This window comes from Sceloporus occidentalis, unplaced genomic scaffold (genome assembly GCF_023333645.1).
Source record: "Sceloporus occidentalis isolate IW3139 unplaced genomic scaffold, rSceOcc1.0.p SCAF_37, whole genome shotgun sequence".
NCBI classification, from domain to species: domain Eukaryota; kingdom Metazoa; phylum Chordata; class Lepidosauria; order Squamata; family Phrynosomatidae; genus Sceloporus; species Sceloporus occidentalis.
The window spans coordinates 7,140,937-7,152,998 of NW_028317017.1; the positions used below are offsets into that span (position 1 = coordinate 7,140,937).

Here is a 12,062-nt window from a genome sequence, read left to right on the forward strand (position 1 = left end):
CACATTCCTGGCCCTAAATTACAATGTGTAAAATGTGGACATTTACCGAGACCTTCCATGCGAATGTGTGGCTAATCACTGCTATTCATGTAATACACTAAGGCGGCAGCAATGTGTTCTGGCTCAGGAAGACTGGCGCTGTAGGCCGGGGGAGCTGTGGACTTGAAGCAATACTCTGCTTATCGTGTAGCGCCGCCTAGAAAGTTACCGTGTAACTGCTGCATTGTATACAACGGCCAGTTGGTAACCAACAAAATGGACGTTTGCAGGGGTCTGGGCGACATTTATGTGTATTGCGAGTTTCCGTAACCTTCGGGGGGCGGGAACGTGACATTTCCCAGGAGACACGGCTGCCTAGGCAACAGAAGCAAACAGGTCGTGAAGGCCGGGGGATATCGGCGGGATAAGAGCTGAGGAAGCCGAGGGCTCCGTGACCATGATGGTAAATTCGCGGAAATTGTATAATTGACCGGGAGAAACAGATCAGCGATCTGACCGAACTAAACACGGTCACCGTTTAAAGCATTGCGCGTATACCTTGTGGCGCATTTTTTTATGTAACGTCATAGAAACAATACAGGGGTCGGGTTAATAGCCTCCTAGCGATTCCAGAAAGTAATAACATAGTGACCCTTATTGCCTGTTATATATTATTTAAACGCAGTGTTTGTATTCACCATATCACTATTATCTTTACGATATTTCTGCTATATAATCACAGTGGATGGATGCACCATTTAAATAGGATCAGTACATTTATTTTGAACCAAGCCTTTATTAATTGGGGGTCATGTTCTCTCTTCTCTGTTGCCCCCATCATTATGTATCATGTGCCCTGGCTGTGGTGCTTAGGTCACCGTGCCCTATTACATGTTCTCTTGGGGTACAACGTATCCGTCTATTTGGGGACCTGATCCCCTATTCTTTTCAAGACACTGTACATTTCACCTATTGCTAATCAGCACAAGTAAGTGGTGTCCTGCAGCATGACGAATGCATAGCATGCTACAGGGTATCGTTACACGTGTGCCGATCTGCAACATGTGAAATGTATGTATGTCCTGGAAATAATGGCAGATGCTGTCACCCTACTGTCACAACTGGCAACCGCTCTGGCCGTTTAGTTAATATACCTCTTGATTCCTAATTATGTTGGTCAGCAGCTGTTAGGTTGGATATATATCTTTTTCTTGCAATTAATTAACAAACTAATAAACATAAGATTTTTACAGGGATATTGTGATCCATCTTTTATGTTTTCATTCATATTGGAGTCCATTTTGTTTTGGGTCCAATGCATTATGCAGCTTGAGAATTAGTTTATTGAAGTTAGAAAATGAGACTTCTGTTAACCGCTCCTCACAAAGCTGCCTCTACTGAAACCAGGTAGTGTACTTAAGTGCACATGTTGCATATACTCTGTAGTACTCCCGTTTAAGCCAATCAACGGGTGTAGCCATAGCCAATCGTGTGTGTGCTACAATATAGAGACATGGAAGTCAGATGAGGACCATTCTATCCATCCAGTCTGCTCATTTTTCCTGATGTAAGACTCAGACCTTCATAATTCCCATGTTTAAATTCCTTACATTACTCATAAGCTTCTTACCTTCTAGTTTTAGATTGTGACCTTCAGTACCAGTGAGAACTCTCTCCAAAATATTAATATCCTTCTGCAGATGGGAACTCTACACAATACTATAAGTGAGATCATGAATGTAGGGTTGAGGTGATCCATTAAATATAATTTAAATAATCAATCAATATGTGTCTTCATGATGCATACCATTCTTTCAGTAAAAAGTTCAATTGGGATGGATTTATTTCCCGCTAGGTTTCAAGGCGGAATGTAACCTATGCTCAGAGGCAGAGGGTGCTGGCAGAGGCACAGAGGCAGGAGTCCCTCCGTGAGGACCAAATTCAAAGACTGAATAATGAGCAACGCATGGAAGCAATATTGAAGAGTGAAGAACGCGTAGAGAAGAAACGCTTTATAAAGAGATTGCAAGATGAAGAACATGAGAAGAGAATGGAGGAGGCCATTGAACAAGTAAGACACATTGCTCTTTAGCATGAGGGTTTGGGATGCTTTGTTATTAATCATAGAGTCAAACATTTTTATTTGATAGCATGAAATTTTAGGTATTTCTCATTGGCAGTCATGGAAATGTAAATATAATCAAGATAATTTTTTACAATGTGCAAATTTTTTTAGTCGTTCTTAGAGATTTGATTATTTTTAAGCTCAACATATGTACAAAACCAATGACTGGGATCATTTTACCTTTCTAGTAAACAGAGCTCTTTATTGCACTCGGTGGGTGATGGGAGTCCCACCATCTGTACATATATTACTCCTTCTCTCTGCAGGTGGCTGAAACGTTACTTGTTACTGCTGTCACTAAGATCACAAATGGGATAATGCCCTTTAACACAAGTGTGTATGAAACCTTTCTTTTGAATGATAACTAAAACCCCTTTGCGTTCTCAAGAGCCAGAATTCAAACCAACTGCTTCTAACAGCTGGCAGGAGTCTACTCATCAAAATGCAGTAATTTAGACATGATTCTGTGTCATACTACATAAAAATTCTATATTGCAGTTCACAAACTAATACTGATTATATATTTCAATAGTTTGCAACACACCATTCGCATGCATTGGCTGAATAAAACTGAATTCTTCTTGCTGCAGATGTACAATATGATCCCCCTCACTCATGTGACACAATGGGACATTTTGTTTTGCCCTGGATCCATAGCAATTGCTTCATTAACAAATGAGCATAAGATTCCATTAGTAGTTCCCTCACTGTCATCATGTAATAAACCTAGAAAATTCAAAAAGTAAATGTAAGAACACAGCGAGTAACCCGGGTAATATACCAACAAAGGCCATGGAAGCCATCAGACATGACATAGGTATCTGCTATCTCACCGCCAGAGGTGATATCCTATTTCTGTGTTGCCATAAATTGTTGGCATCTTTGGCATTTAACATTTGTTCTTTCACATTACACATCTACTGATACGTGTAACCAATGAGTTGTTTTGGGAACAGCGGCTTGTCTCCAAAATGGCAGAATTGTAAGTTACAGTTGATAGGTAAGCAGTTAAGGAACTTTGTATCTCCTAAAAGAGTAGTCAATGCGATTAAGTAGTATCTGTGTTTACATCCCTTTTAAACGTTGAACATTTTTTTGACTACTAACGTATAGAGAGAGCTTTCTTTTTATATGCTGTGCACACAATGTGGCTTGTATAATTCTCTTAACTTCTGTACACAGGCATCAGAAAATAGAAGGCTGAAAGAATTACAGCTTGAACAAGAAGAGAGAATGGCACAAGAGATTGCCAGAATAAACTATGAAAAACTAAAAGATGAGAAAATGAGACAGCAAATACGAGAGAACAGGTAACACATTGCATGTGCCTTTGTGTTCAAAGAGGGATGAAGTTTAAACTACATCTTCCGTGTTGCATTGTCTGCCGTAGACAAGCGTTTCTGTGTGGTTGTATTTCTCAAACACCTGGGGAGCTACCTGTTGGTCTCCCATGATGGTTTGTATACTGCTAAGTATGTGTTCCACTATTGAATGATTTCATGGTGTCATCAGCCCTCCTATATATGAGTTGTACATAAGCTGCCAGGCTGAAACAGTAATGCTAACTCTGTAAATGGGGAAGTGTAGAAACTATGGAACTCTCTCCACCAAATGTATCGGTTTGTCTTAGTCTGTCAATTCTTGTCTTGTCATATCCCTTGAATTTATGTATTGTATTAAGCGCTGCGTAAACTTTTGGCGCTATATAAATAAAGGATAATAATAATAATAACTGTGCTGGTTTCTGCTCTGCAAAGCTCAGGTTCATATTTTCTTATGTTAATATTGATTGAGGATGTTACCGATCCACGGCTTTGCTATAGTCCCTGTAGTAATGTCCCGGGAGAGAATTAATTTCAAAGTTATTTTAAGGATGGAAGCTTTCCATATTCTGGTACCGCAATGAGTCACAGGCTCTGATATCTCCATTGTTTATTGTTCCTGGATCTCTGGTTTCCACAGCCTTGAACTTCGAGAACTGGAGCAAAAGCTAAAATCTGCCTACCTCAGCAGGGAACGGGCTGCCCAGGTTGCAGAAAAAGAACTGCTGAAATGTGAAAATAAGGTAACGATAGATATATTGTGCTGTACGTGTTATATATGTGCATTAAGGCTGCTCATTTGAGAAATTACATCTATAGTCATGTAAGGGAGGAGTATCTTAGCAGGTCATTAAGGTTCTTGGCTCTTGATAATTAAGATATATTTCTATTGGTTGAGCTAACAACAACCCATCCCTTCGTAAGAAAATTCAAGGTTCAATCGCAGTACTTTTTTTGTTCTACAATGTGTTCTCACTACCACTCATTTTTAGGTGTTTCCCTGCATGAAATCGAACTCATTAAGGTCTTATTAGGATTAGAACTAAATTTCCTGGAAATCTGTACATAATTTTACTTTTGATCACTCGCTTTTCTATTTCATATGACCTGAGTATGTCTGAAATAGGCTCATCTACTTAATTACAGGTTTAGAATACCCCTAAAAAGCATACCTCAATAATGATTTAGTACAGGTCTCATAATGATTTTATTGAACAGCCCTGGTCCATTATACTTATTAGAACTTGAACACGCCACATGTTTTTAGATACAAGACACTGCAGCTTTTCCAACCTCTACCCTCTGAGATTTTTGCCGTATTGTGGCATTAGTTTTATGAAAGTCTATTTTTAATATTTTCTATTTTACATTCATTAAGTTTAAATAGGAAGATGAGATGGGACATGTGCCTTAAGTGTGTTTTCCAACATGAGTACCTGTAAAATAAAAAAAAAAAATCCGCTGAATTTGCAAACCTGAAAATTTTGCAAAGCATTTGCTGAACTAGGACACAAGATATGTCACTTATTAACTCATTACCCATGGTTACATATAAAAGCTCAATTAAGCAGGGCACTAGTAACCTTTTGTTTCTGTAACTCCAGATGATATGTGAAATACCATTTATGCCCTCATTGCCCATAGAAGATGAATTAAGAAATAATAGACTTGGGCGCCGGCAGAAAGGTTGTGTTTGTTTCCAGGGGGGCATTTTCTTCATAATAAACAAAATTCGTTTTCCACTTTCGGAAATCCCATTCATTTGTCCGGTTGCCCTGAATAAACGCGTAGAAGTTCAATAGGTAGTTTGAGACCAATGTATGGAAGAAAGAGGGTGAAAATAAGCTTAGAGTTCTAGGGTTAAGGTTAGTAGTGTACTGGCTAAATGATCTTAATTAAATTAATGATCTTAAATCAAAACATTAAAGAGTCTTAGACACTGTGAGAAATGGTAGGCTGAGGCTCACCAAATGTCACACAGAAGAATCTCACTCTGTAAAATGCTCAGACGCAGCACAGCAGTGTCACATAAAGCAGTCACAGTGAAATGAACGGATCCCCTGCCTGCTCTGCTCTTATATAGGCTCTCTTCATTATTAGTCTGCTTTTTTTTTTTCTTTCAAAGTTGCGGCACAACCATTGGATAAGCCCTCGGCATGACGTGACAGTAGTGAGCTGATTGGACAAACGAAGATCAGCTCACTCAATATCCCGCCTCTTAGTGCAGGCAAAATGGCAAGATTCTCCTCCTCTTAGTGTAGTTAAAATGGCGGCAGAACGAAGGAACAAATGTAACTAAGATTTTCATATTGCACTCGTTTTCAGTTTCTTTCGTCCAATGTTGCTTTAGTTTGTTATTCAGACGAATGGACAAAACGGTAACGTTCGGTGCAAAAAATGCATTCGTCCGAAAACAAATACGCGAGTCTTAAATATAATATGCCTGCTTTGAGCTCAACAGGGATGGAGATTTGTGGGCCTTTTAATATTATTAAGTCTTATTAGTGGAGTATTGGAACGACTCTTGGACCACAGCAAAATATAAAAATCATCAGAGAAAACAATACATAATATACTGTTGAAAATACAGAATATAACATTTTGTAATTAAGGTGACCCCATTAGTTGATAAAATGTCATTATTACACGTCTTCAACCCACCTTTGTTTAAGAACTAATGCATGTCTTCTTACTGAACAGAAAAGAGAGTCTGAGATAGCCCGGAAAATGAAGGAGGAACATGAAAAAGTTGCAGAAGAGGAGCTTGCCAAAGAAACAAGACGCTATCAGGAGAAGTTACTCTATCAATCGGAGTTAGAGAGACAACTAGAAGAGAAAGAGAGAAAGAGACAGGAAGCTTATGAGGAGTTCCTGAGGGAGAAGGTCCTTGTCGATGAAATTGTAAGGAAGATTTACGAGGAAGACGAGACGTAAGTGAAACACCTGCCTGTTTATTACATTTGGGGAGGATATGTCTTTTCTATCTATCAATTTTAAGCCTCATAGTAAAAAGTTTTGGTAATATTTGTTTTTAGTGTATCCATACAATTGTGTACTCTACCTAAAGTCCCCTATAGTTCAAATTATCAATTGTATTTACCATTCAAAGGCACGCTAGCTTCTATTATTTGCTGCTAACATCATATATTCATTATGCCAACAGGGACAGACAGCTGAAACTAGAAAAAACGAATGCTACCAGGCGTTTTATTGATGAATTCAAAGAGCAACAGGCCACATGGAGAAAACTGGAAAAAGAGAAAGTGGAAGACGAAAACCGTAGAATCCTGGCTTTTGCCAACATGCAGCAGAGACGAGAAGAAGATCGCATGGCTGACATCCGAGAGCGCGAGGAGAGAAAGAAGGCGCTTCAGGAAATGGTACTATTCACAGATCTATTTGAAATAGTACTGAGTAACAGTATAGGCATCAGCAGAACCCAGCACTGTCGTGCTGCATTTGCCGATGTACAGTCGATGCATAGTGACAACAGAATATTAAAAAACTGGTCCATCTAATCTGTCCTTTTAGAATAACCCTTTACTTAGTAATTCTTTAGAATAAGTTTTATACACATCTCATTCTTTCTTTAAGGCCGTTTTCTATTCTTATGTCTAAGGAAGTTTTCAAGACTATGGCTTCCCCCAAAGAGTTCATATGAACGCGTACATGTATATTTGGGAATGCTACAAATGTATCCTCTCGTGATAATTTTATTTTTAGAAGTCTACCGCTGAAGGTTATTGTGTTAGGTTTGTATGGCATTATATATAATTGATATCCTGGTTCACGCGTTTATGTGGACTTGGACGCTACCTGTTTGTTCACCTTGTTAAAGACATTTAGAACCCTTCCCATTGTAATAAAGTTATCGGGGTCATTGCAAGTAGGTACAGATCCTGCATGTCTAATTACCCATGTTATTTTGATTTGTATAGAGCAGCCTATATATATATGTGTATATATATATATATATATATATATATATATATATATATATATACTTGTCTGCATCCCACAAAGTTAAAGTAATAATAAATCACTTTCTCTTCTGTACTGACATTACATTCTAACCAGGGCAGAATTACATTATAAACTATACATGATTCCAAGGCTAGTGATGGTTTGCTAAAAAGAGAGACTATACAATCAGATATAACAAAGCAAAAGAGCGGTGCACACCCAGCAACTATCTAAACCATATATATTGGGGATTGCCCAACATTTATGCCTCAGATAGGTGCTTTTAAATAGTATTTGCTGGATGTGCGCTGATCTCTTGATTTGTTGCGTGTACATGCTGGTCATTTCAGCAGCACCCTGGAATCTGAATGTGAATGTTTTTTAGGGTGTGCTTCCCTTTCTATATTTTTTGTATACATTTATATATATTGTACTATCTAGAATATTTCCAGTTGGAAGTATTAACACCGCGTAACCATTGTTTTATTCTAGCTTGCAGATCATATCCAGAAGGAGCAGCAACAGAGAGAGGAGTTGGAGCAAATGCGTGAAGAGCTGTATCTGGAAGAACAAGCAGAGGAGGCCCGGCAACGAGAAATTGTGAGTGATATAACTGCTTCAGAGAGCAAAGCACTTTCCAAATACTGCGGTGCCCGCAGCTGGATTGTTGTTTTGTTCGAGAACTCATTGATTTTTATTGTTTAGCTGCAGTAGCAATCTGTTATGCTTAAATAACTTGTTTGGTGGACATCCCATTTGAGATTTGTAAGATTAATGCTGTCTAATAGGGGATTAAAGCGTTTATTGTTCAGAGAGGCCTGCCTCGAGGGAGCCAATGCAGACGTTAAGAGGATAGTGCAAATGCTGCTTTTAGACCTAGTAACAGCATATCTTGTTTACCTTTTCAAGAGCTCCCACATTCTAATCCTTTCAGCGCTCGGGGAAAAAAACTAAGCAATTTGGTTTGCATTGATTTTTATTGTTTTTTTAAATGTATTTTATTTATTTATATATCAAGACAGGATATTACCATGCATTATAATGGGCCAACCCCAGTATGTAAAATGCATAGTTAAATAAAAAACATGCAGGCAGTTTATTTCCCCACAAGTATCTTAAAACTGCTTAAATGTATGTCAGAGGTTTTGGATAGGCGTATACACATTTACATTTTCTTCATCATCCAATGTAGTGACATCTACTATAGATATTGTGGATGACAACTACAACGGATCAATTAAAAATATTGGACTTGGGTATATGGATGTGATGTCATTTGTTTTACTTGAATCCTGTAGGCGGATATGGAGAGGAAAATCCGCCAGCGTCTCGAATTGCAGCAAACATTTGAGGAGCAAATGGCATTTAAGCAAATTGTGCAGAAAGCCGCAAAAGAAGAAGAGGAAGCTTTCAGACAAGCCATGCTGGCCAAATTCGCAGAGGATGACCGCATCGAACAGATGAATTCACAGAAGAGAAGGATGAAACAACTTGAGCACAAGAGAGCTGTAGAGAAACTACTTGAAGATAGACGGCAACGATTATTTGCAGACAAGGTAGGTTACAATATATAAAGAAAAGCACAAGTGGGTATTAACTTAAATTATTGACGCCTTTTAAGCTATTCCTAAGAATGAAATGTAACATAGCTCCATAGTTAAGAAGAAATACTAAAGCTCATTTATCATTTGCACAGGAACGCGAACTTCAAGAAAGGGAAGAGAAAGAAAGAAGAGAAGCACTCCGTCGTGCGATTGTTGAAGAGGAGAGACAGAAACTTCTCAAAGAGCATGCCACTAAATTGCTGGGGTATTTACCAAAGGTAAGTCCTACAGGTCAAGCCAGTGGTGCTAAACTAGAAAACATTATGTACTCACTCACTCTCTCTCGCAGTGGAATTATTCACTATGAGATTCTTGACCATGAAATTGTTGGGCCTCCTCTTACTCCAAATTCAAACACTGAAATACAATGTCTTTATAATGGAGGCAGCCTTTAGATGCTCTAATAAGTAGTGAGGTATCAAGCTTATTGTAGAAAAATGAAAGGTTTCCTGCTCTTACTGGTTACCTAGGATGCCAGTTTGTGCAAATGACTGCTTTTTTAAATGTAATCTTCAAAATGACAGGAAGACTACACATTTCATGAAAGAAATTTGAGCACATTGGGATTTAACAAGAACCCAGTGCTATGGCTGAACCCTGTAGCATAGTTTATTCCAGCTTTCAAGCGTGATTTGAGTGCTAGCACAGCAGTAATTACAATAGATGGATTTAGAGTTTGATGTTGGGCTCCACCTGGGATGAGAGACTGCAAAACCATAGGGATTGGATTTATGAAATGCCATTATATGATCAACTAGAGATATAATGTTCCATTATTACCCACCTTAGCTGACTCAGGGGTCAGCATGCGTTGGGCCCCCTATAAGAAGTGCCAGCCATGAGGTTTTTACATTAATAATGTAAGAATAAATAACTGAATTCACAAAGCCATAGTAAGATGTAATGTTAGATCACGTTAGGTATGCCTTATAATATGTATTAATCATTTTTAATTTGTTTTTATTTTAACAATGCTGAATAGTTACAGAGCACACAGGTTTTTTAGGCTATGATAATTAGATAATTTTTATTGTATATGAGAAATGTTATTAATCTTCTTTGCCATTTTAGGGAATATTTAAGGATAAAGAAGATCTCAACATGTTTGATGAAGAATTTCGGAGCACTTTTCAGAAAAGAAGCGCATCCGTGTTTTCTGACGACTGGGATTATTAAACCTGAATTGTTCTATAAGGGACATCACCACTAGATGGTGCGCTGCCATCAGTCTGTGTATCCCTGGTACAGATTGCTGTTAAAGCCACACTACACAAATAACATTTTAAAGAACAATAATATTGTGGTTAATCAAATGTAATTAATCTGCAGCCATACAACCACTTTACTGGTATTCACTACAGCACAAAATAAAACATTGTGCAGTTCCAATAAAATACAACAAAAGTATTTTTTAATGGACTTGTAGATAATTTCTGCCTGTAGGTACCATAATAAAATACAAAATCTGTACCAAAATTAATTAGAAATTAATAGTTAATTAAATACCACATTGCATAATATATTCCATTCAGAGACTATTCCACGTTTAATATCATTTGAATTTTGAAGCACTTGGTACATCTGTAAGTGCTTAATAAATAAAAACACACATATATGACACATACTTGCTTTGCTTTCCATCATTTTAATGTTAGGGCATATTATTATTTGTAATTCTTTGTGGTGGTGTTTGTGTTATTCTGTTGTAATCTTCGTTCCATGAATAAATAATTTACTTTGTTACACAGGATGTTTGAAAACCAATCAGATTTATTCACAAAACAGAGTTGTAGAGAAAACATTTCAGTTTAATACATGAACTGGATGATGAACACCTGCACTGGAACAGCATAATGTATAGAGAAATGTATAAGATTCAAATGAATTTATCTATTAATGCCTTATGTAGAGCCAAGACATATCGTCTTGGAGGGGAAGGTTTGTGGAGCTGCCTGTCCTCACACATAGGTAAATCTTTGCCCTTCAGATTAGGAATTAAACGCACTTCCATCTTTTTTATGTAACTGGGATACACTCAGAACCTCATACACATTTCATTGGCATTAGTGGGATCTCAGACTAGGCCAGGGGCGTCCAACATGCGGCCCGCGGAACCTCGAGGTGCGGCCCGCGTGAGATCGGCAGCCAGGATCATAAGAGCCCTGCTGCTTACTTGTGGGAGGGTCTATTCTCTGCTTCCGTCCTTCTTCCTCTGTGGGGAGAACGAGGGAGGCGGCGCCCCCTGCTGAAGTCTGTGAGCGGCATTGAGAGCTGTAGAGCAGGTAAGGGGGTGGGGGACGCTGTGTGAATGAGTGTCTGATTGAGGGAATGAATCTGTGAATGAATGAATTTGTGTTTGTGTGATAGCATGGATGTGTAAGTGCTGGAACCTAGGCATGATGGGACTGTGATTGCTGTTAGCAATCACACTCCTATTATGCCAAGTCAGCCAGTACATGCTGAAACCTGGCTAGCTTCCCCCCTTGTGTATTGATGCTGCCACCAGTATGGGGTCTGCACTTACAGCCACCCTGTACCAGCATGTATTGGCTGACTTGGGATAATAGGAGTGTGATTGCTAACAGCAATCTGCTAACAGCAATCACAGTCCCATCATGCCTAGGTTCCAGCATTCACTGGTTGCCTGGGTATAAAAAGAGTGTGTTTGCTGTTAGCAATCACACTCCTATCATGCCAAGTCATATTGTTGATTTTTTTTGTCCAATTGTGGTGTGTAACTTTTAATAAAAGTGTGGTTACACACTAAAATTGGACAAAAAATACAATGCCCAGCCAATCAGTACATGCTGGAATCTGGGTATGCCTGAGATTGCTGTTAACAATCATAATATATAATTTTTTTGTACAATTTTGGTGTGTAACTTACTTTTATTAAAAGTGTGGGGGGGGCACTTTCAGTTTCGGCTAAGTGAACCCTGAATGTTCGGTTTTGGTCCAGAATTTTCATTTTAGTGCATCCCTAAAATAAATAGAACTATTTTATTTTTTACTTATCCAGAATCCTGAATTTGTAGGCCCAGAAATCCCAGAAATCAGTGAGAGGAAAAG

At 38.5% G+C, this 12,062-nt stretch overlaps 1 protein-coding gene across 1 annotated transcript; it reads left to right on the forward strand.

Moving 5' to 3' along the window:
* The first annotated feature begins 436 nt into the window (after positions 1 to 436).
* On the forward strand, positions 437 to 10,169 carry LOC149297784 (meiosis-specific nuclear structural protein 1-like). The gene is made up of 10 exons (XM_089488225.1): positions 437 to 442; positions 1,835 to 2,050; positions 3,287 to 3,414; positions 4,067 to 4,169; positions 6,127 to 6,356; positions 6,590 to 6,806; positions 7,882 to 7,989; positions 8,688 to 8,945; positions 9,086 to 9,211; positions 10,065 to 10,169. The coding sequence occupies exons 1-10, from the start codon at positions 437 to 439 to the stop codon at positions 10,167 to 10,169; spliced, it is 1,497 nt and encodes a 498-aa protein (XP_089344351.1).
* Positions 10,170 to 12,062: the final 1,893 nt, after the last annotated feature.

What these genes read in the sequence shown, in the direction of transcription:
- LOC149297784 (XM_089488225.1), top strand. An exon ending in TGGAGGAGGCCATTGAACAA is followed by an intron (nt 2,051 to 3,286) that starts GTAAGACACATT and finishes TTCTGTACACAG; the next exon opens with GCATCAGAAAATAGAAGGCT. An exon ending in TGCTGAAATGTGAAAATAAG is followed by an intron (nt 4,170 to 6,126) that starts GTAACGATAGAT and finishes CTTACTGAACAG; the next exon opens with AAAAGAGAGTCTGAGATAGC.